The sequence below is a fragment of the Anser cygnoides genome, chromosome 16 (genome assembly GCF_040182565.1).
Source record: "Anser cygnoides isolate HZ-2024a breed goose chromosome 16, Taihu_goose_T2T_genome, whole genome shotgun sequence".
Taxonomy (NCBI): domain Eukaryota; kingdom Metazoa; phylum Chordata; class Aves; order Anseriformes; family Anatidae; genus Anser; species Anser cygnoides.
The window spans coordinates 16,260,598-16,285,228 of record NC_089888.1 but is presented as its reverse complement, the minus strand read 5'-3'; the positions used below and the strand labels follow the sequence as shown (position 1 = coordinate 16,285,228).

General features: G+C 48.6%; 2 protein-coding genes across 2 annotated transcripts in view; both read right to left on the bottom strand.

Annotated features, from left to right (window-relative positions):
* Positions 1-6,473, bottom strand: part of L3MBTL1 (L3MBTL histone methyl-lysine binding protein 1) — a 40,785-nt gene extending 34,312 nt beyond the window's left edge. The window contains exon 1 of the mRNA XM_048048968.2: positions 6,258-6,473. The gene's annotated coding sequence lies outside the window, so the exon portion shown is untranslated. The remainder of the gene's footprint in view (positions 1-6,257) is intronic.
* A 6,455-nt stretch (positions 6,474-12,928) lies between these two features.
* Positions 12,929-17,783, bottom strand: SRSF6 (serine and arginine rich splicing factor 6). Its single transcript, XM_048048944.2, has 6 exons — positions 17,518-17,783; positions 16,958-17,106; positions 15,430-15,557; positions 14,995-15,203; positions 14,547-14,636; positions 12,929-14,428 (listed from the first exon to the last, which is right to left on the bottom strand). Exons 1-6 carry the CDS (start codon positions 17,622-17,624, stop codon positions 14,065-14,067), a joined length of 1,047 nt encoding a protein of 348 aa, XP_047904901.1. The 5' UTR covers positions 17,625-17,783; the 3' UTR covers positions 12,929-14,064.
* Between the last annotated feature and the right edge of the window lie 6,848 nt (positions 17,784-24,631).

The window sequence follows — 24,631 nt, the reverse complement described above, 5'->3', positions numbered from 1 at the left end:
GATGATAGAGAGTGGTTCGGTGATCACCTCTGCCAATTCCCTTAGCACACGTGGATGCATCCCATCAGGACCCACGGATTTGTGTGTGTTGAGCCCACTCAGATGCTCCCAAACCACTCTCTCGTCAACCAGGGAGGAGCCCTCCATTTCCCAGACCCTTTCTCCTCCCACCAGGGTTGAGAAGTCCCAGGGGGGAGTCCTTGAAGCAAAGACTGAAGCAAAGAAAGCATTCAGTATCTCCGCCTTCTCAGTGTCTCCCGTTACCAGGACACCCCCCTCGTTCAGTGAGGGACCCGCATTATCCCTAGTCTTCCTTTTACTGTTTACATACTTAAAAAACCCTTCTTATTATCTTTTATCTCTTTTGCAAGCCTCATTTCTAGGTGGGCTTTAGCCTTCCTCGTCGCGTCCCTGCAGGCCCTGACAATACTTCTATACTCCGCCCAAGAGGACAGGCCCTTTTTCCACATTTCGTAGACCTTCCTCTTCCTTTTGATCTTATCAATGAGCTCCTTGCTCATCCACGCAGGTTTCCTGCCCCCCTTCCCCGATTTCCGACTCTTAGGGTTGCACCGATCCTGAGCTTGGAAGAAGTGCTGTTCCAATTTCTATTGTTGCTACACACGAGAGGCTCCAACTCTGCCATGGCCTCACACCCTACCTCTCACAAACCCATGACAAAGCCAGGGGATTATCTGTTGGCAGATAGGAAAGCTAAGCTCTGCGCAACAGGCCATAAAGGAGCAGGGAGAAGAGCAGCTCTCAGCTCAGGGATGTGCTACAGCCCCATCAATCAGCACTTTATAAAGCACAGTGCAGTCAAAATTTATATATATTTTCATCACAAAATTGGCTTAAAATAGCTATATCTAAAACAATATAACATGTTTACTGGTTTTGTAGCTTCTGAGAATTTAAAACATTATTTCTGCACTGGTGTGCTCTGGGGGACGCCTGCCTGGAAAGCAGCTTTACAGGAAAGGGCCTCGTGGTCCTGGTGGACACCATGGTGACCATGAGCCAGCAGCATACCCCTGCCACAAGGACAGCTGAGGGGATCCTGGGCTGCATTAGGAGCACCACAGCAGGTCAGGGGAGGTGCTCCTTCCCCTCTGCTCAGCACTGGCAAGGCCACAGCTGGAGCACTGGATCCAGTTCTGGGCTCCACAGCACAGGACAGACATGGAGCTACTGGACAGAGCCCAGGCTGAAACTTGGACACTTAATTACCTCCAGTGGCAAAACTGAGCCTTTAATAAAAAGCAACACCTGGGATCATGCTAAAACTACAGATGGTGTTACAAAGCACTGCAGACAGTGAGCAGGGAGCTGATTTCCTGGAATTTCCTCTGTCTTCAGGCATTGCCCAGAGCAGGCATTGTAAGAGACTAATGGCACTGTAATAGTATTTGCACCATATAAACACAGGGGAACACTCAGCAGCACCCTTCACACAGGCAGGCAGTCCAGTGGATAAAGGCAAACATACACACCTCTTCCCTTCCAAATTTGACTGCTTTAAACCCATGAGTCAATAAATCCTCTGGAGGTACATCAGGGCCCCCAGACCCCTTAAGTTTTTGCTGCAGCAAAGGGTGAGGGTTGGAGTGGACTGAGGCTGTCTCCATTGCTCTTCTCTGTGCTGTGGCTTTTACCTACAGCTCAAAACAGGGTGAAATGTTCTTCAGGGTGATGAGAGGCTGTTTTCTGTATTGCACATTTCAAGTTACTGAATGGATGCTGTGAACACAGAGATGGGAGGGAGAAGGGCAAGAGAGCATCAAGTGGCTGTTCGCTTCAGGTACAGTCAGAGTTAACAACGCAGAAACACTTGGAACTTCTCTCCTGGTGGCTGTGTCACCTGCCATCCCAGCAGTGTCACTGTCACTGGGACCTGCTCCTGGACTTGTGGATGGCTCAGACACACACCTGGGAAGAATAAGCAGTTATCATAGAATCATAGAATATCATAGACTATCCCGAGTTGGAAGGGACCCATAAGGATCATCAAGTCCAACTCCTGGCACCACACAGGTCTACCCAAAAGTTTAGACCATGTGACTAAGTGCACAGTCCAATCGCTTCTTAAATTCCTAAAGGCTTGGTGCAGTGACTACTTCCCTGCAAGCCTGTTCCAGTGTGCAACCACCCTCTCGGTGAAGAACCTCTTCCTGATGTCCAGCCTAAACTTCCCCTGCCTCAGCTTAACACCGTTCCCATGGGTCCTGTCACTGGTGATAACAGAGAATAGGTCACCTGCCCCTCCACTCCCCTTCACGAGGAAGCTGTAGACTGCAATGAGGTCCCCCCTCAGCCTCCCCTTCTCCAGGCTGAACAGGCCAAGTGACCTCAGCCGCTCCTCATACGCCTTCCCCTCTGGGCCCTTCACCATTTTCATCGCCCTCCTCTGGACACTCTCCAACAGTTTCACGCCCTTTTTGTACTGCGGTGCCCAGCACTGCGCACAGTACTCGAGGTGAGGCCGCACCAGCGCAGAGCAGAGCGGGACAATCACTTCCCTCAACCGACTAGCAATGCCGTGCTTGATGCACCCCAGGATACGGTTGGCCCTCCTGGCTGCCAGGGCACACTGCTGGCTCATATTCAACTTGGTGTCAACCACAACCCCCAGATCCCTCTCTGCGGGGCTGCTCTCCAGCGTCTCGTCACCCAGTCTGTACGTACAGCCAGGGTTGCCCCGTCCCAGGTGCAGGACCTGGCACTTGCTTTCGTTAAACTTCATGCGGTTGGTGATCGCCCAGCTCTCCAATCTGTCCAGATGTCTCTGCAAGGCCTTTTCACCCTCATCCAAGTCCACAACTCCTCCAAGTTTGGTGTCATCAGCAAATTTGCTCAGAACACCTTCTAGTCCTACATCCAAATCATTTATAAAGACATTGAAGAGGACTGGCCCTAAAATGGAGCCTTGAGGGACCCCACTGGTGACCATCCGCCAGCCAGATGTGGCCCCATTTACCACAACCCTTTGAGCCCTGCCCGTCAGCCAATTGCTCACCCATCGCATGATGTTTTTGTTAAGATGCATGCTGGACATTTTGTCCAGTAGGATCCTATGGGAAACCGTGTCAAAAGCTTTGCTGAAGTCCAAAAAGATCACATCAGCTGGTTTCCCTTGATCGACTAGATGGGTGATCTTATAAAAGGAAATCAAATTTGTTAGGCAGGACCTACCCCTCATGAACCCATGTTGGCTGGGAAGTGATCTAATATGCCATGCTGGGGCTACTAAAGACCTTGCCAGCCAACTCCGCCTCCAAGCACTGCTCAGAACATTCCAGCATGCTATTGTCTACAGCCTGGCTTTTGAAATTTATACTCTAATGCTGCTGAGGTGCTCCCTGTTTGGCCAGACACTGTGCTCCGGTGAAATCCACAGCAGGCAGACTCAGGCATGGCTGATCACCCTGCTTGGGGGAGCACAGCTCACACTGGAGCAGTGCCAGTTCCCCACCTTCTCACCCAGGCCAAGTTAAAACTATCACCTCTCTCTGCTTATTCTGCCCTCACTCACCAGCCCCAAAAGGGCTCAAGGTAACATCATCCAGGCTCAATGCTAAGACCAGAAGGCAGCCTGAAACTCAGGCAGCCAACATCTGGGTGCCGATCCCCACAGAAGTACAAGTTACACTTATGAGCAGCCAAAAGCATCCAAAGAGGACTAAGATATGATCCCAAAACATTTTAAAATGTCCAGTCTTCTATCTCCTTTTATAACTAATACAGAAATACATTCAGAGTCTGCCCTAGACCACCTACACCATCCTCTCCGTAGCCCAAGCTGTTTGTTGCACAGCCCCCTAGGCTGGACTAATGCCATGCTGCAGCCACTTTCAAGGACTGTAGCGGTGTCATCCTCAGGTGCCAGGACAGCATGTTTTCATGCACCGCCGAAAAATGCCAGAAGGAACGTTGCCAGGCATCTACCAACCTCCATGCAGCCTAAAGAGAATTTCTTGGGAAAGCCAAGAAAGAGCAGTCTTGTGCCCTGTCTCTGCCTCAGCTGGAGTTCCTGGACACTGCAGGAGCTCCACATGGGAGAGACACCCCTTGGTCACTCCTGGGCACACATGTGGGGGTTTTACTCAGCTGGACAGCTGAGCTCCACCACAGCCGCTCTCTCACTCTATCCCCCCCCCCCCCCAAAGGGAAAGGGAGAGAAAAAATGAAAGTGTTGAAGGACTGAGATAAAGACAGGAAATTCATTCAAGAATTTTTGTCACAGGCAACGCAGACTCAACATAAGGGAGATTAATGCAATTTATTATCTATTACTAACAACCTAGAGCAGTAAGAAACTAAAAACAAACTAAAAACACCTTCCCCCATCCACCTTTTTCCACCTCCTTCCCCCCGAGCAGTGCAGGGAAATGGGGGCTATGGTCAGCCCATGACATTTCGTCTCCGGCACTCCTTCTCGGTCACTCGCAGCCCCTGCTCCAGCTTGGGGTCCCTCTCACGGGATGCCGTCCTTCCCGAACTGAGCCTGTGGGGGCTGACCACAGGCAGCAGCTCTTCAAGAACTGCTCCCACACGGCTCCGTACCACGGGGTCCATCCCCCAGGAGCAAACTGCTCCAGCACGGGTCCCCCACGGGCGGCAGCTCCCCCCAGACCCCCTGCTCCTGCGGGGGCTCCTCTCCACGGGCTGCAGCTCCAGCCCGGGGCCTGCTCCTGCGGGGGCTCTCCATGGGCCGCAGCCTCCTCCAGGCCACATCCACCTGCTCCACCGGGGGCTCCTCCACGGGCTGCAGCGTGGAGATCTGCTCCGTGTGGGACCCGTGGGCTGCAGGGGGACAGCCTGCTCCACCAGGGGCCTCTCCACAGGCCGCAGGGGAACTGCTGCTGTGTGCCTGGAGCACCTCCTGCCCTCCTGCTGCACTGACCTTGGGGTCTGCAGGGCTGTTTCTCACTCCTCGCTCTCCCAGCTGCTGTTGCCCAGCAGGTTTTTTCCTACTTTCTTAAATGTTCTCTCACAGAGGCACAAACAACATCGCTTAATGGCTCGGCTCTGGCCAGTGGTGGGTCCCTTTGGAGCCAGCTGGAACTGGCCCTTATCTAACATGAGGCAGCTTCTGGATTCTTCTCACAGAGGCCACCCCTACAGCCCCCCGCTACTGCAACCTTGCCACATAAACCCCACACAACATGGTGAGAGCCCTGTCTCACACCACACAAACCCTGTTTGCTCCCCCTAGCAGTCAACAAAGGGTGGAATGAAAGGGGTTATCCTGTTCTCCCAAGAAGCCACCGTGGCGGCAGACCAGTCTGCGCACCATGATCTACAGCCAGCCAGTACAGAACTTACTCCAGAAGAGACACACATCCGCACACGCTTTTTTGTTTTTCTTTTTTTTTTTTTTTTCGGTTAGATACGCCCCCCATTGTTTGGCATAGTGTTATGCATAAAGAAAAATTTCTGTGTTGCACAGACATGACACAGTCCAAAAACTATCCCAACAGCCCCTCTCTCCCTATCCGCTCTGCAGGGCCCGGGACTCCCGCTGACGCCGAGCAGCGGCCCCACGGCTCGGGCGCAGCCCCGCACGCAGGGACGGGGCCCGGGGCCGACTCAGCCGCCTCCTTCCCGCCGCGTCCCGGCCGGCACGGGCAGCGAGGGCCGTCCCGGCTTTCCTCTCTCTCTCCCGCCGGCAGGCCGAGCCGCAGAGCCGCTGCCGGGCCCGGTGAGGCCTCGGTGCGGCCTCAGCCGCCGCGCAACGCGCAGGGCCCAGCCCGAGGCCCCGCGGCCGCGAAGGCACGGCTCTCCTTTCAGGCCGTGAAAATGGCGGAGTTCTTCCCCCCCGTCCCCGCCTCCGCGGGGAGCGCCGGGGCCGCCTCGCCTGCAGGGGGCGGCGCGCAGCGAGGGCGCCACGGGCAGGAGCTGCCCCTGCAGCCGGCGGCCGCCAGGGCCCGGCCCCGCGCCCTGCCCTGCCCTGCCCCGGGACAGCGCGGCCAGCACAGCGCAGGGGCCCGGCGGGGGCGGGCCGCCTCTCTCGGCGAGGCTCGGGCAGGGCCTCCGGGCGCGCGTGCCCCGCTGCCCTTGGGGAGACCGAACCGCAAAGCTACCGCGCTGCTAGTCCTGCCTTTCGGGGAGAAAGAAAAAAATAAAACACGGAAAGGCAGAACCCCAGCGAGCCCGCCGCAGCGGCGAGCCCGGGCTGGCAGGGGCGGGGAGGCGCTGGCCGCAGCCCCCGTCTGCCGCGGGCCCGGGCCCGGCAGTGCCCCCGCCGCGCCGCTTACCTGCACGGCGGCGCCCGGCGGCCCGCACCGCACCGCACCGGGCGGCCCGGCCAGGGCGGTGCTCGCGGGGCCGCGCCGAGCCGCGCCGGAGCCGCACGGGCCGGGAGCGGGCTGCGCAGATGCGGGTGACAGCCGTGCCGCCCCGCCGCTGCCGGGCTCCGCGGCGCCCGCACGGCCCGAGGGCAGCGGAGCCCCGCGCCGGGAGGGGCGCTGGGCGGCTCGGGCCGGCCGCGTGCGTGAGTGTGAGTGTGTGCACGGGGGGGGGGGGGGGCGGTAATTGGGCAGGTTGAGAATGCATGCACTTAATGAGTGCCGTCGCCATGGTAACCCGTGTATTCTTCAACGCTGCAGTGTCAATTTTTAATCCGACCGCACGATTTTGGGGAGCTGCCTGGCCGCGCACGGCGGGTCGCCACGGCAACGCGCAGCCCGGGCAGCCCCGACGCGGCCGCGGTGCGGAAGGGGCCGCGAGGCTCCCCGGGAGCCGCCCGCTGCCCGCGGTGCCCTCCTCCGGGCCGCGCCACCGCCGCCAGGCCCGGCCCAGCTCCGTCGGGCCCTGCGCCGCGTCCCGCGGGCACGGAGCGGGCGGCGGGGCCCGGCCTTGGAGCAGCGGCGAGCTCCGGGGCTCCCCGGCCCTCCGGGCACCGCCGGTGCCCAGCACAGAGCACAGGTGGGACCCGGCACCAGCAGTGACCGCCAAGGACCAGTCAGCCCAGCCGAGGCAACGGCTGCCAGCACGCGGGCAGCAAAAGAGCCGTGGGGTGGGAGCGAAGGCAAGTGCTGACCAGCACAGAGCTCCAGGAAGGGGAGCACACCAGCTCGAGTGCAGCTCTTGGTGCCAGTTCTGGGCAAAGCAGAGAAATGCTGCACGCCGCTCAGCAGCAAAACAGCGCCTTTGCTTACACCCAAGCCCTGGAGAGCTGGTGTAGACAAGACATGGCAGCTTTGATTGCTGTTAAGAGGGAACAACCCCACTCAGGAACTCTGATAAACTGTGGCAGGAACGGTAAATCCAGCTCTGCCACGTTGTCTTGCCTCCACCCCTTTTCATAGCAGAAGCAGGTAGTCATGAAGCACTTTGTTCCCACAATACTGAGAAGTCAGGCTGAGCTTGAGGGCCCCAGCATCTCCCATCCTTGCCTTGCATTGGGGTTTTGAGGTGGCTTAAACATGATTTTCACCCTTTTTCAAAAATTAAGCTTGAAATTGGGCTACAACAGGCAGGAGGCATGAAAGATGGGAGCTCCTCTAAGTCATTAATGTTAACCTAACTCCCCTGGAGAGCAATCAAACTCCATCGCTGATGGTAACGTATCTACATCTTACCTAGCAGTTAAGAGACCTCCAAGATCAAACTAGTTCCTGAGGCCTTATCTGAAGTAGGCAGGCTTGTGCTGCCCCAGTGGAGAGCGAGGAGGACCTCCTTAGCACTCATTCCACAGGCACAAAGAATAATTACAAAATATTAACATGAAATCTCCAAAGAACTCTAGGAAGTGAGGAAACGTAGGACTTGCTGTTGCTCAGTGCTGAGCAGTGCTTAGTAAGTGCTGGTCAAAAAAACAGTACGGTTTGTCTGTCTACCCTGTAGAATCTCATGGGTACAAAAAATGTGCCTTTTGGACATTACAGTGTTTGTCCTGCTTATCCACAGAAGGTTGGAGCTGAAGAAACCAAGACCGGAAGCAGTACAAGAAGTGCAAAAAGGTGTACAGCTGTTGAAAACAGCACTTGATACACGTTGGACAGGCTGGGAGAGGCAACTTTCTGTACACCCCTCAGGCCACATCCTGCCATATGAAATCCAGGGTAACTGGTATTTCTGCTTGCTTTGGGGAGAGCAGGAACAAGCTCTTTGTGTCTAATATAACTGCCACTTCCAGTAGTCTGTGCCTACCAAGAGACATACATGCAAGACATAAATCCTAATGCATTCCTGCTGTGCGGGATGGCAGTACCCTGCAGGTGGCTGTGCCTGCCACTCCTCACCTTCAGTCATATCTCGCACTCATTTGACCCAACAGCCTGACTGAGACCTTGCAAAACATGAGGCAACATAAGAGTTTGAACTACAAACTGGCACGCATAGCTTCTATTTTATTAATTCACTGGGCAAGTCACTTTGGTTCTGTTCCTCAGTTTCACTGTCTCTAGAGGGGTTTTCATGACCTGATAACTATGAAAAATTCTGCTTATAGTTGTCAGACGTAATAGGTGACACCCAAGTTATGGCAAATGGTGGATTACACTTTCAGCTCATAGAGCAACAATTATTAATCATCAGAGAATAGACCAAGACAAGGTAACTAAGAGGCACTTTTAAAATATTTTATGCTGTCTTCCCAGTTACTGGCAGCATTTACTCTAGGCTGAGTGGCATGCCTCTACCAGGCAGCTCAGCAGAACAGGATTTGCAATCCCAGTGCAGCCGTTGCACACTGCCCCTCAACTTAATTGCACAACATAACTGTTGTGCCACTACGATCACAAAAGACTGTATGCAGCATTATTTTCTTCTCATGTTGATGCTGAGCAGTGATGCTGACACTGAGCAGAATAAGGAACACAAATGCTGCACAGGGGAAAGGTTTTGCACTTTACCCATTTCTAGGAGCAACATTTCTCTTGACTAGCAGATAAATCAGGTGCAGTTGTACGTTGTGATTACACCAAGCAGATGAGACGTGATCTATTTCATACCTACTTACCTAACAGCATTAATATTTACTACTCATATACACAACATAATCTGTTCCAGGAGCTGCACAGACCATTTATTTTCCAAATTCCACCTACACCTCCATCCACATGAGAGCACAAGCTGCATCTTCCAGTCACCTCCAACTCTGGCTTCACCTCCATGATTTTCAGTATTTTGGACTGAAATCACTGAACTGTGGCCCTGTTTAGTCAAAACATTCAAGCAAAACTTAAGGTTTTGCTTTTAAAACAAGTCAAAATACTCCTTTTTTAAAATGTGCATTCGAGATTTCTAAATCAAAGCAGGTCACCCTGCAGGAGCAAATTTCTGTGAACAAGAGGATGTAGCCCTGTAGAGAATCACCCAGGATCATCTCCAAAACTATGAACCATTGTACATACCTTCCAAAACACGTGCTAGTTGTAGATATCTTCCTATTGCCACTACTCTTCCAGCAGTATAGATCATACCAATTGCTGTGATCTGTTCCCTTGCGTACAGGTTACTGCACCTGTGTTTATTTAGTTAAGCAACTTAGACATTTCATTGAAAGATGTTGCTAAAAGGAATTAAGCTCAAATCTCACAAAACCAGGTAAAATGAAACAACTGAAACTTCTTCAACATCTGCATACACGTTTAGCAAAAATAATAGCGTAAAGAAGCTTTGAGAGTTAAGAGCCTACATTGCACTATTCAAGTCTACCTAACCACAAAACAAAACTTGTGGAAAAAGGGTGGATCGCATTAATGCTTCCAAAGCTACAGGTCACTCATGACAAGCATTCTGACTCATCACCTACATAAACACTTTCCTACTGTCTGCCAGAGTTTGAGACACAGCGAAGGTGTGAGGCATTTGCACCATCTACCTTTAAGGCAGATATTTAACATCATGTGAATAGCTAATGTATGGAATTTGCAATTGTGTCAAACACCAAAATGTAGGAAGAGACATGTTTTTCAAAAATAGGAGCAGCTTTGAAACAGACTCCGAATACTGCCACAGAGGTTCTAAACTTGACATTTTTTTTTAATGGTACAGCATTAATTTCTCCTTCAAAAACTGCTGACACTAACATTTAAAAATCAATCCTTCAATTCATGTTTGATGACAATGCGTATTTTTTCAAGAACAAATTTATACTGCGCTAGGACACCTAATACATAAGCACATCCCCCTGTCCTGGTTTCACCTGGGATAGTTAATTTCTTCCTAGTAGCACGTACTGTGTTGTGTTTTGGGTTTAAGATGAGAATAATGCTGATAACACAATGATGTTTTAGTTGTTGCAGAGCTTCTGCTTAGTCAAGGACTTCTAAGCTTATTGTACTGCCCCATGAGTGAGGAGGCTGGGGGTGCACAAGAAGACGGGAGATGACAGAACCAGGACAATGACCCCAACTGGCAGAAGGGACATTCCATGCCATATGGCATCATGCAGGACAGTAAAAACTCAGGGGGGTTGGCTTGCAGTTAAGGGTTAAAATTGAGCTATGAGCAACACCAGATGGTTTTGCCATCACCTACTGCTGCTACTGCAGGCTGATGGAAAGCATGCGCTACAGCCCCACAATACAGCTATGCATGCAAGTCTTCTATGATCTTTTTTTGCTCTTCTATGAAGTTTAAGACATTATTCATGCAAACTACACTTTTGTAACATCTAAAAGAGATCTCAGAAAGTCGTACTTGTGAACACACCTGACACCAGATTGTCTTCCACTGCCACAAACAAGTGACACTAGCAGAGCTAAAGGGATTTTTTTGTTGTTGTTGTTGTTTGTTTTTTGTTGTTTGTCTGTTAGGGGTTTTTGTGGATTCTTAAGGTTATAGAAGGCCTAGCACTTAACTGCACTGGCTCAGTATCTGGCACTATTGAAATCCTACTAGCTTTCCACAGGAAAAAATCCAGAAGGATCCAGGTGATACCAAGGAATTCCTGTTTCGTTAGCGTTTTAAAAGGCCGTTTATCTTTTGTATAGTAACCACGGGAGACATCACACATTGTTCCAGTAATGGTTAAATAGAACTTCAACATTTAAAGGAGTTATAGGCAGGTTGGTTAAATCCAATCTAGGCCCTTCCTCGAAGTATTCATGAATAAAGATGACTTCAAACAATCATTGTCCTAACAACCTTACTTTAAAAAGCTAATATAGTTGGTAAAAGCCATCACTATCTAATGCAGTGTTATCAGAGATGGTAACTGCTACTATAAGGCCAATACAAACTCACACTGGGAACTGGTCGTAGAAACCAACTGTCATTAATATCTACAGGCACATGCAAGAAACTAATTATTGTCTTGTTTTATTACAAATTTATTGAAAACATATATAGCTTTTAAGCTACTGATCTCCAAGCTCACAATTCCTGTTTTGAGGGGCATGCGTTTTACCAAAAGATAATTAAAGGGCAGCAATTCTCCAGGAAATCTAACCTACTCCCCCTTTTTTTTTAAACCAGCATGCTTTTGTGTCAGTAAGTTTCAGGGAGGTAAATATTTCCACACACGTAGCACAGAATCATCTGACTTCTCTTAAAAGTCCCCACTAAAACCCCCACTGTTGAAGCCCAAAGTACAACCTGCAATGATCAGAACTTACAGCATGTAAGTTTGCTAGCCATTCTGCTAAAGTATACCTTAACTAAAACCTCATTTCTTTAAAAAAAAAAAGCTTTTATCACTAACCCTAGTAGCCTGCTCTCATTCCAGATGCAGAAAATAAACTTTGATACCAAACACTCTTCAGAACTGTGGATTTAGTTATAACAGAAATATCTGCAAAACTCCATGTAGGAAAGCTGGGCATAGCAGCTCAAACAGTGCAGATTTTTTCCACGCTTGGCTGTCCTGGTTTCAGTTAGGACAGAGTTAATTTTCCTCCTAGTAGCTGGTAGGCTGCTATGTTTTGGATTAGGATGAAAAGAGCGCTGATAACATGCTGATGTTTTAATTGTTGCAGAGCAGTGCTTACACTAAGCCAAGGACTTTCCGGCTTCTCGCTCTGTCCTGCCAGCAGGCAGGCTGGGGGTGCAGCAGGAGCTGGGAGGGGATGGACCCAGGACAGCTGACCCAAACTGGCCAAAGGGGTATTCCGTACCATATGGGGTCATGCTAAACAATATATAGGGGTGGCTGGCCGGGGTGGGGGGGTGGCTGCTCAGGGACAGGCTGGGCATCAGTCAGCGGGTGGTGAGCAATTGCATTGTGCATCACTTGTTTCATACACATTATTAGTAGTAGTACTATTATCATTATTATCTTCCTGTCTTAATAAACTGTCTTCATCTGAACTCACCGGCTTCACTTTCCCATTTCTCTCCCCATCCCAGAGAGGGAGGGGGGGAGGGTGAGCACACAGCTGTGTGGTGTTTAGCTGCTGACTGGGTTAAACCATAGCACTGGGGTAGATACAACATTGAAAGTGTGCAATATAGAAGTAATCTGATCTGCCAACATAAGCCTTGAAATCACTTCAGTTTATGTTTCACTAGGAATGTGGGCTTATGAAGCAGAACAAGCTTCACTCATTTTAGATCCCTTCTTCTACTAGAACAAATACTAGTATGTAACAGGCAAAAGCTGAAGCTGTGATAAGGAAATAGCAAAAAGTGTTTAGCTAATACAGCAACTCCAGGCAAGTTGGCATCAAGTCACATTTGAATGCGGCTCCTAGTACATGATCCAATTTATCTCAACAGGTGTCTAAAATCCTGGTAACTCAGAGATGCTTTCACGTTCAGTCACACTTTAAGGAAGGACAATGAAAAACTAGTGAATTTTCTAATGAATAACTGTTTGGTTGACTAGCTCATCTCAAGCACAAAACCAACTTTATTTCAAGAATTCCCGAGTCTCCTGCTAAAACAAAGTAGTTACTCCAGTAAAAGAGATAAGTAGGATAAATTGTTATTTCCCCAGCATTCTCCCAGAAGTCCATAACACTGTAATAAACACAAGAGCTTGAGTCACCAATTTAATTTTATACAAGTCAAACTACACATTGTATAAAGAGTACAAGGCAGTTCTAACGTTTCCTATTGCATGTTACAAAAATCAATTTAGCTATAAAGGGGAATTTTTGGGATGAGTTCTATTCCACAATTTAAGTGAATTGGCAACTGTGGTTTAGCAAAGCCTTTAAGACTAGAACTCTAGCTCGAAGAGATTACACTTCCAGTAAAGTTCAGATTCACACACAATAGGATTGTAGTTCTATTCTGAAGCAAAATGTTAACATAAATGAGTCAAAAGGGAGGGAAGACAGCTTTATTTAGCTAGTTTTCATATCCAATAGATATTTCGAGCTGACAAACCATACAACATACTAGTGACTTGGACCACATCCAAGAGACATTAGTGTCTGACAACTGTCACTTGATAGTCAAGCAAAAAAATGTCAGAGCACTTTCATTCTTTTAAGTTTCAGAAGTATGACTTGCAGCAATACTGTATGACACAGGTTACAGAGTACCTTTATTACCTTTAATACAGTCACAGTATCGGGGGGATGTTCTTTTGGCAAGTTAAGATGCAACACAAATGCTCCAACTTGAGTTTATTGCTGGTCTAAGGTTTTCCTAGTAATGTTAACAGTTTATAGTTTTGCAGCCTGCTCCCACAAATTAAGATAAGCTAGAGAATTATCTGACCTGTTCAGCAAGGCAATCCTACCTTTGGTAGCAAGCTGTAAACCTATGAAGCCAATGATACTCAGTTCTAAAACCACGAAAAAATGAAAAAAATTATACTTTCAAAAAAGCCCAGATTTAAGCTTGTTATATTCATTTTTTAATATAAAAACCACTTTACACTTAAGAGTAGTTAAGTTACTCCTGTGGAAATGTTATAAAATCAAAGTTTTAGCTGAATTTCTAAAAAAAAAAGGGGGGGGGGCTTTTCCTGCTTTGTACCACCATCTGATCTTGTAATTTCAAATTTAGGATACAAATTAAACCTTTATGCCTCATTACTTAGTTCTTAGGCCATCTGCTCCTGCAATAGAAAAAAACTTCTGAAGTACTAACGTAACACTAATGGCCTGACAAGTAGGAAAAATGTTCCATAATAGTGTGCAATTTAAGAGGAGAGTTCTAGTCTTAATCTCTTGAACTAGATCTTGATCGTGAGCGAGACTTTGAACGAGATCTGGAACGGGACCTCGATGCAGCTCTTTTGGGTGGTGACTCTGAACGAGCCTTGGTAGATGGCTGCTGCTGTGGAGAATTGGAACGAGACCTACTCCTTGACCTGGATTTAGACTTAGCATCTCCTTTACCATTTTCTTTGGGAGATCGAGACCTGGACCTGGACCTGGACCGAGACTTCTCAGACTTCTCCTTGGATCTGCTGTGAGAGCGCGAACCCCTGTCAGACTTGGGTTTCGATTTGCTCTTTGATCTAGACTTCCTGCTTTTAGATCTGGAACGTGAGCGGTCTTTGCTTCGTGACCTGGATTTAGATCTTTTGAAAAGAAAGACAGTTACTCTACATGAACTGAAGTACACTTATAGCTGTTGTAAATAGTTATCAGTTAATAAGCAGCAACTCCTGTACTAACACAGAGCAATGTATCACTTACCTGGAACGACTTTTAGAGACACTACGGGACCTGCTGCGGCTGCTCCTACTCCTACGACTTCTGCTTCTAGATCGTCTTCTAGATCGTGACCTAGAAACATTTAACGTTAACATTTAACATCCCTTGTTCTTTGTCTGGTGTACCCTGCTATGCCATCTAACACAGAAAAACTATTAAAGAACTTGTCAGTAATACACCCACATCAAGACATACCACTAATCCACCCAGACTCAATATACTGTCAGCCAATTACATCTGATGTTTCACACACAAAAAATTCTCAACACCAGCTTTGCCGTATCACATAAAATAATTCCTTCCACATTTCTCAGGAATTGCCCTATTCCTAGAATATCAATTGAAGGTAATTACTGTAGGCCAGCCTACATATACCCGTTCTCAAGTTTAACTGGTCTTGATATAGAGAGTAACACGTCCCAAAAGTTACCTTGACCTGCTGCCAGAGTAAGATCGCCTATGGCTTGACCGTGGCTTGTCTTCAACCAGCCTGATTTTCCTTCCGTTTATCTCTGTGCCATCCAGTTTGTCCAGGGCACGCTTCATGTCCGAGTATGATCGGAACTCAATTACTCCTTCATTTGTGCGTTCTTTGTGAGCATCTGCATAGGTTACCTCCCCAGCTTGCCTCATGAAATCCTTGAGAGTAGATGAAAAGTTACACAACCACTCCATATACTTGTACTCTGCAACTACATTAGCTTAAGACGAGTCTGAGCAGATGTAAAAAGCATTGTGTGCATTCACGTGCACATTCATACTTCTCAATTACTTCTACTTAAATCGAAATGAACAATTACATTAAAAGGAAGTTATTGGTTCCTGCTAATCACAACATGCTCTACTATAGAACATTAATACATACTTTCAAATCCTGCCAACTGCAGCGACTGGAAAGGTTTTCAACAATCAGTCTGTACTCTGTACGAACAGGCGGTCCATATTTATCTCTTCCAGATTGTCTCCGACTGCTATATCCGCCACCACCCCCACCTTTATTGTGCAAAGAAATAAAGTTAGATTGTCTTCTAGCATGAAGAAAACTAAAATGTTCTGAAAAAGTTAGTTAAACAGTTATATTTACTGGAGTAGGACTTTATTTCTCTATGCCTCCAATAAACTTTCAATTTTGCCATAATCTATATTAATGGCAAATCAAACAGACTAAAATCCTACAAGTCTGTCCTCCTAAGATCTGTTAGAGAGTGACTGCTCCTTATTAGATTCACCTTGCTAAGTTTTATTTTACAGAACATTGTAAAATATAAAACTTAACTGATTACATGCATTTCTACATTTTACAAAAACGTTTACTAGTTACACTAAGTACTTACATCACAGTATGAGGTTTTTGGTGGTGGTTTGGCCACAAAACACGCAAGGTAACAGTCACCTAGTTCAGTTTAACCAGTTTTGTCTAACCCTTGGAATCCTCACCATCACCCTGCGTCTAATGGCAAAAGGCTGCTGTCGTCATGGCTTCCGGTAAGGTCAGCCAAAGGGTCATAGGGCAAGGGTCACACAATGTATGGAAAAGCCATGGCCAATCAGGAAAGGCAGTCATCTTAGCCTCAGTGGACACAGCCTCAGCCCCACTGGTCACTTTTAAATTGAAACATCAAGGACTTGTTAAAAAGTTTGAAATTGAACATGCAACAATTTTAAACAACATACATTTGATTTAAAAAAAAATACAGATTCCCACCCCCCCCAACACAAAGATTCTAGAGACTACTGAAAAGTGAGCCATAGTACTTTAATTACAGTACCAGGCCAGTAAAGTTAAATATAGCTCAGCTCCTCAAGAAATTACACAAGTTAGCTGAGCACAGAAACGTTTACAATATCCCCCACTTAAGACAGTAATTTCTTGCTTGAAATCCTCCCCCACCCACTACATGAAATTTTACAACTGACTGCTTCTACCCCAACTATGCAATGGTATTTATTCATAAACATTAGTGATGGAACATCACTGATTTATCTAAATGCTCCGAAGAAGGCTGGAGCCTTTAAAATAGCAGAGCATATAGTTTCTAAATAACAAGAAACCCTTTCTAGAAGAGGCCACAATTTTGCAGCCAGAATTGTTTCATGTATTTGCATTTGTAGATTTCTTAAGGGGGTACCTGAGTGCAATGCTGGTGCCAGGAAGAACATCTATTAACACTATGTCTACAGACAGCTCGCTCCCAGCGATGCACCAGGTATCCCCTGCTCCCATACTTGCAGAGATAGTGACAACCCACCCCCACAACCCCAAGGGACTCGGTCCCATCCACTCTATCACCCCAGGCTCTGCCCTGCCAACATAGCCGAGCTGCCTCCCCTTGCCTCCAGTCCCTCGCCCGAAGCAGCCCTGTAACCAAGCAGAAAGACGGGCCCATACTCACTGCGACTACTGTAGCTGTATCCATCCCTGTCGCGGCGGGGGCCGCGGGCGTGCTCCACGATCACGCGCTCCCCACACAGATCCTTGCCGTTCAGCTCGTAAACGGCATCGTCGGCGTCTCGGGAGTCCTCAAACTCCACGAAGCCGTAACTGGGGGGAGAAGGAACAGGCCCGTCAGCCACAAGCCCGGCCCCGCAAGTACCGACGCGCAGCGGGGTGGGGACGACGCGCCCGACGGCCCCGCCTGGCTCCTCGCCGCCCGCCCCCCGGCCGCTCCCCGGGGGCAGAGGCTGGCAGCGCGAGCCGCGCCGGGACAATGGGGGCCGGCCCCGCCGCAGCGCCCTCGCTCCCCCCCGCGCCGCCGCCATTTTGAGTCGGGCGCCACGCGGCAGCGCGGCCGCGAGAGCCGCCGACAACATGGGCGGGGGGGGGGGGGGGGGGGGGGGGGGGGGCAGGGGAGCTGCCAGGCGCGGCCTGCCCGGCCCTGCCGGAGAAGGCGACGCGCGGTACCGGGCCCGAGGCTTTCGCCCGCCGGCTCCCGGCCCGCGGCACGGCGCTCACCCGTTTTTGAGGTCGACCTCGAGCAGGCGGCCATAGCCGCTGAAGAAGCGCTGGATGTCCTTCTCCCGGACGTGGTAGCTCAGGCGGCCGATGTAAACGCGCGGCATGTCCGCAGCCGGAGGGGGAGGGAGGGGGAGAGGGGAGGGAAGGAGAAGAAGGAGGAGGAGGAGACGAACGCGAGGGAGAGGAGCGCGGGGAGAGGGCGCCGGGGGGCCCGCGAGCACGCTCCGCCGCGGCCTGCTCCACAGCACAATGGCGCCCGCTGCCCACGGCCGCTTTTATAGAAGGGGGCGGGGCCGGCGCGGACGTTACGGCGAAGGCGGGGGGGGAAGGGAAACGCCACCGCGGACGTCATCACGCTCCCACGCACGGGCAGAAGCGAATGTGGGGGGAGGGGGGAGCGCGGCGGGCGGCGTGCCTACGCGCGTGCGCGGAGCTCGGGGCGTGCTCTGGCGGGGCGGCAGCCGGCGCTGCGCACGCGCCCGGCTGTGGCGGGACTTGACCGAAGGTGTCGGCGACGCCGCTTGGCGCACGCGCAGTGGTGTCCGCCGCGGGGCGAGGCCGGGGCCTTGCCCGCGCTCCTCCGACCCGCGGGGCCCGGCGGCTGCCGCGCCGCGGGCCGGAGCCCAACGTCTGCGGGTTACCCGCGGCGTCCGGCTCACCAGCTCCGAGCGGTGCCGGGCCCGCTGGGGTGCTGAGAGGGGACGGGTGGGGGTGGGCGGCCTCGTGGGGCTGTGCTCAGCACGTCTGGGAACAGTGCCCCGTGAGCTAGGCTGGGCTGGGCACTCTAAACAAGCCCCTGGCATTAAAAAAAGTTTGTTTCTGTAAGTAGTAGCGGGTCTCCAGTGGGCTGGGAAGCCCAGTGGCCTCTCTTCAGGTGCTTTCCAGACACAGCTTACTTGGGAGCCAGCCTTTATATCAGATAAAAGTTAACAAGTTCCATGTCCTGATTGGCTTTGTTGTAAATAAGAAGCACCCTCCCAGTATATTAAAACCACTGTTTACTCTGATGGGCTTTTCACAGTAATATGACTACATAGTACATACTATGGTTTGTATATTTGATATAAATATAAGTGTTTTCTAATAAGTTTCTTTTATATTGTATACTATACAAGGGGGAAAGAACACATTTACTTCTACTCCTGAATTTTCTCAGCTGTATGAAAAGCAGCTCATATTCACCTAATGTAAATTATGAACATTAATGTCAGTGATAAAACCCAACAAAGACGCCAAGATTGCCTTCAGTTTTAAGGATGTCGCTCCACTCCATGAGTTAATCCTCAACAAAGCAATTACAGAGGTTGTCTTAAAGAAATGGGGGAAATCTCTTACTCTTGTTTTTTCTTGTTTAATAAAACCTTGATTCGTATAATAGAAGAGACAACAGGTGACCCCTTTCTATCATAATGGACAGTGCTGAGAAGATTTTATTAGTTTATGGAATCTTCTCTGCCTTAGAAAGACGCTGATTATACACTAATTTACAAGCCTGATGTATTTTTTCTATACAGTAAGCACCAGGAGATACTTGGACTTGTGAGTAAATTTAACCATTAACCAGGTTGTAGTGTTCATCAGCTCTGTGCTGGAAGTTTAAAAGGCTTTGCTTAATCCCACAAAGCACAGCACAGAGGGGAATGTCACAAGATATGCTGTACCTTGTGCTGAGCATACAATGAAAGATCTGGCAGAGCAGATGGGTATTTCACACTCATGAGCTTTCACCTATTCTGTTTGCAGGAAAGTTCTGAAGCACCAATACTTTCTAAGTAACAGGACGGGAAAAGTATTTTAACTGTTTGTTGCTAAAATGCAATAGCGTTCATAAGCCTGTCCCATGGATAGCAATGCCATTGTGATGAGTGTTGTATACACAGAATTGAAGGTTTCTCTTACCAAAATTTTAAAATAAATTATGAATAAATAAATCATTTAATAAAGTCATTTGTGTCTTTGAGATAACTGCTGGTTATAATATGTGATCATTAAGGTCCTCTCTCCTCTACAGCTATATCCTATTATTTTCCACTCCTGTTCTCTAAGAGGATAATGATTCACTGACCCAAATTTCAAAAATATCGGATATGATTATTCATTTGAAATCATCTGTGCTGGCAGCCACCATGTAGGACAGCTGCATTCTAACACTTGGTGGAAACAACCTGATTATGTATTTCTCGTTAAAATGTCCTGTGTTTGGTTTAAGATAATGTATAAGCCTGTACATAAGTTCATGGATAAGGAAAGCTAAGCCTGTTCTTAAGGGCTTCCCTGCAAGTGGATGCTCTTCAAGATGAGAGCCTCGAAGGAACTGCCTTTTCCAAAAGGACTGCAGCTCTGTACTTTCCGCACAGTCCATAAAACTTATATCTCATAGGTGATGACACTCAATTTCAACATCTCTGCCTCTTAGTACAAGAAATTTATTTCCCCTCTCCAACAGTAAAAATAAGTTCTTCACAACAAAAGTATTATCGCTGCATCCTCTGATCTCTGAGACTTTCAGTTGAGGTTTATTTCACTGCTTTTTCTTGGGAGAATAGTCCCAGACAGTGTCTCAGAAATGGAGAAAAAATAGTCTGTTCAGCTAAGGGCTGGAGCATAAATGGGTACAGATAGTTGTAGGTGTGGTCAGCCCACGACATTTCATCTTTGGCACTCCTCGGTCACTCGCTGCCCCTGCTCCCCGTGGGGTCCCTCTCACGGGATGCCGTCCTTCCCAAACTGAGCCTGCGGGGGCTGACCACAGGCAGCAGCTCTTCAAGAACTGCTCCCACATGGCTCCGTACCACGGGGTCCATCCCCCAGGAGCAAACTGCTCCAGCACGGGTCCCCCACGGGCGGCAGCTCCCCCCAGACCCCCTGCTCCTGCGGGGGCTCCTCTCCACAGGCTGCAGCTCCAGCCCGGGGCCTGCTCCTGCGGGGGCTCTCCATGGGCCGCAGCCTCCTCCAGGCCACATCCACCTGCCCCACCGGGGGCTCCTCCACGGGCTGCAGCGTGGAGATCTGCTCCGTGTGGGACCCGTGGGCTGCAGGGGGACAGCCTGCTCCACCAGGGGCCTCTCCACAGGCCGCAGGGGAACTGCTGCTGTGTGCCTGGAGCACCTCCTGCCTCCTGCTGCACTGCCCTTGGGGTCTGCAGGGCTGTTTCTCACTCCTCTCACTCTCCCAGCTGCTGTTTAGCATCATTTTTTTTGTTGTTGTTGTTTTTGTTTTGTTTTGTTTTTCCCTTTCTTAAATATGCTGTCACAAAGGCGCAAACAACATCGTTTATTGGCTCGGCTCTGGTCAGCAGCGGGGCCCTTATCTATCATGAGGCAGCTTCTGGATTCTTCTCACAGAAGTGGCCCCTATGGCCCCCTGCTACCAAAACCTTACCACGTAAACCCACTACAACCAGTAAAGCACACATGCAGAACAGCACGTGCTGAACCCATCCAGTGACAGAGGAATTGTGCAGTTATCTCCACACGCAACAGTGCCCTTTTTTCCAGAGAAGTATCAGTGCCTGTAGCCTATATGCACATATTCAATAACGATACAGAGGATGTGACCGTATGGGATATGAAGTTCCTTATTTCATGGTATACTGATACAAGAGCATTGACTGGCACATCTTACAAGCCTCTGAGGGCCCCCATTATATACTCTGGGAGGACATCTTAAAGCTCTTTGCAGATGGCCACAGAGAGAGATTTGCTGAGGCCAATGGAAAGTGAGGGAGGAGTCATGCTAGGATCTTGTAGCTTTGTTTCCTTATTTTGTTCCTATGCTTGAGGAAGGATAAAGGGTCGTCAGGGTTCCTCCTCACTGGGTGCTATGCCCTCTGTCCCCCTCCAGTGCACTCTCAAGCCATTTTCAAATCCTTGATTCCCACACCTCTGCCCTTTTTTTCACTGGTTGTGGGACAATAATCAGTTGCCTGTTTTTCACGTTGTTTCTTTTTCTTCTAGCATGCTCCTATCTTACAAGGCATGATGGCTGGGTTATGACCAGACTGGTGCATAGTAAGAGAACAACAAAAATCGCTCTATTCCAGGGCCATTTAGAGAGCCATTTGACCAGCCTTGGCTGTGATTAAAGGTTTTATCTAATGCCTTCTCTTATGGTCTGTTGGTAACCCTGGGAGGCAAGGAGTGGCTGTAAAAGTGGTCACTAATGCAGTGACCAGAGATGAAACTTGCCTTTTATACAGGCCAGGCAGACTGGTGGACGTTGCTCAAAGGAGATGCAGATAGGATCCAATTACTTTTTTCTCCAGAGGGACATGTATTTCTGACCCCTGGGAACCCAGGATAAATGTCTCAAATGCATGAGTTTTGTGGCATGACCTACCAAATCATCTGTCTCTGCAGAACTGTAAGTCACAACTCTCTAGTTCAAACCTTTGGTGCTTTTTCCAGGGCAATTAAGACAAAACAATCAACACAGGAATGGAGGAAGATAAATATTACAGTCTTCACACCAATCCCAGAGTGACAGGTGGGAGGAGCATTATAAAAAGAAACTACAATTTATCTTTTTTCCTCCTAATCTCTTGATACAAAGGCTTGAAGTCTAATTATTCATAATCTGTGAGATACAAAGCAGAGCTCTGGTAACCTTTTCAGGGTCTTTTATTGTTAGTCCAATAAAAAGTATCACATGTAATTTGTCTGTCTTGTTGAGTACTAATATTTGGCTAGTGATTATTTCTTATAATCTGTTGTCAGCGGAGCCCTTAGTGCGAAATTGATGATCTTTCTCCAATCTTGCCAGCAGCAGGTACAGACATATGTGTGTGTCTCATGAAAACAGCATTAAATATGCATATCATGAATTTATTATGTATCAGTTATTTGCTGCAAGACTGGCATCTCAGGATGCTACAGCCAAGTGTCTGAAAGCATTTGTATGTGTTTCTGTTGCACTTCTCTCCCATCAACTATTCCCTGTCACATAGCTCTGTCAGAGAACCCAGTTCTGAACTCAGCGTGCTGCTCAAGAGGTAAAATGTGCAGGCTGTCAGGAATGCTTTTTTTTTTTTTTTCTTTTGTCATGTTTTTACATAGCTTCTTTGGGTGAACACCATAGTCATTGGTACTGGAGGGCAAGTTTCGATTCACAAGCAAAATGTGATCTAATGCAGTTCTGGCCTTTGGCAAATGTACCCAGTACTATGCTACTTGAGACCAAACATCCCATCATTGCTGGGTATTTCACTGCTTCCATGCCTGCAGTTTCATTTTGTGTGCAGGGAATGGAGGCTTAGGGAGGCTTAGGGTATGAGGTCTCCCCATAGCTGTCTGGCAGTCCCAGAGATGAAATAAAAATCTGCCAAGGGCCCTCAGACCATCTTCCTTCTCTCACATGGCTCCTCTCCCCAGTTTCAGGAGCACAGCAGGGGATAATGTTATCTTCCTTAGAATGGGAGGAAGAAGGCAAACTGACAAAAGAAGTGCTATCTCAGAGATAGGCCACTGCAAATTAACATGCTTTTAATGGATGATTTCCTATGGATTTTTAGGCCTCCAGATGTGTCAACCTGTTAAAATATAAGAGCTCCAAAAGCTGTCATTATCCAGTCAGGGCACAAACTAGAAAATGTTTTGAAGTCAGCAAGAGAGCTGAGGCGCAAGAGGTGTTAACAGCTCCCAGGGGCTGTTGTTAAAGCAGCTCATTCATCTGCTGTGCCTTAGCAACTCCTTCAGAGCCATCCCTAGGTCAGACCCAGCCACCAGCTAATGAGTGTCAGCCCGGGCTTTGAGCTTTGGAACAAAACTGGACCTCCTTATGCATACATACAGATCTGCGGGATGGACCATAACAGTTTCTGTGCATTAGTGGTTAGAATGTGACTTTGTATTCCCTGTTTTTGTTTGGTTGGTTGTTGGTTGGTTGGTTGATTGGTTTGGTTTGTTTGTTTTCAATGTGTTCTTGGGTGTCTTATATGCTCTGTGTGTAATCTCTGGACATAATCTTTGAAGTGCCTACTGGCTTTTATGGCTTTCAGTCTCTTGCTTCCTGTTCTGCAAAAAGATTTCATTCCCCCATGTGCCCTTTATCTAAGCAGTATCCCCAGTAGCACTGTCCGATGTGATGTGTACTATTTGCATCTCCTACATGGTCATAGATTCCATCAAAAATCCCTGTCCAGGTGGATATCTGCTTGTCCCTGAGGAAGGCCACAGGAATATCATCTGTTCTTTGCCCAGACAAAGCACTAATTTTACTCTGAGACAAAATTTCTTGTATTATTCAATTTGGGGAGTATATCTAAAGTTCTGTCATTTCAGTTTGCCCCATATGTATGTGTGTGTAAGACTGATTGACCTATCTATATGAAAAGTGTAGATATAGCTGCCACATTGCTGTTTTAATAATGTCACAGAATGCATGTGAAATCTTTGGCTGAGCTTAGACCAAAAAATCCTCTGATTTGGGATCTCTCAAAGCCTGCATCCCCAACCTCTGAGACCTTACAAGAACATAAAAAGTGAGTGCTCAGTGAGGTAATAGTGATTTTTTTAATATGCCTCCTATTCAGCATCTGATGTCACTAGAAGAGCAGGGCAAGGATTCCCAGCTTGTTTTTCTTTCAGTGATTCTCCTGATGAAAATTTCATTTTTTGAACCTGTTGCCTCCAAGCAGAATAGGGTCTGGGGATGTTAGCACTGACTCCAGTCTGTCTGGCTGTAGAGATGATGAATGTCTGTCATTTTTTGAAATGTTGATGAAGTTATTTTTATTTCACTGACATTTTGATTTTTTTCTCCTGCCAGCCCTCATTACTGCCCTCCGCTGTGATTCACTATTTAGCAATGGTACTGACTGCCCAGCAGAGGGGTGCAGAAACCAACATACAGACAGCAAACTCGCTCCCATTTCCCCCATTTTCCCATCCTGTTCTCTCTGATGGGCAGCTCCCACTGTCATGGCACAGGATGTCAGGCCCACTTGCAGCAGCGAGGCTTTGTGAGCCACAGCAGCCTCATGGCTGAGGACCATGGAGTCAAAGGAGCTTGGGACACTTGTCAGCCAAGCCACACTGCTGGAGCCAGCGCTTCTGCCCTGGGCAGCTGTGGGACAGCATGGGGATGGCAGGGAAAGGGAGAAGGCAAGTATGGG

What these genes read in the sequence shown, in the direction of transcription:
- SRSF6 (XM_048048944.2), bottom strand. Translation starts at nt 17,624, where the DNA reads ATGCCGCGCGTTTACATCGGCCGCCTGAGCTACCACGTCCGGGAGAAG. An exon ending in GAGGTCGACCTCAAAAACGG is followed by an intron (nt 17,107 to 17,517) that starts GTGAGCGCCGTG and finishes TTCTCCCCCCAG; the next exon opens with TTACGGCTTCGTGGAGTTTG. An exon ending in GTCTCTAAAAGTCGTTCCAG is followed by an intron (nt 14,429 to 14,546) that starts GTAAGTGATACA and finishes TCTTTTCAAAAG; the next exon opens with ATCTAAATCCAGGTCACGAA.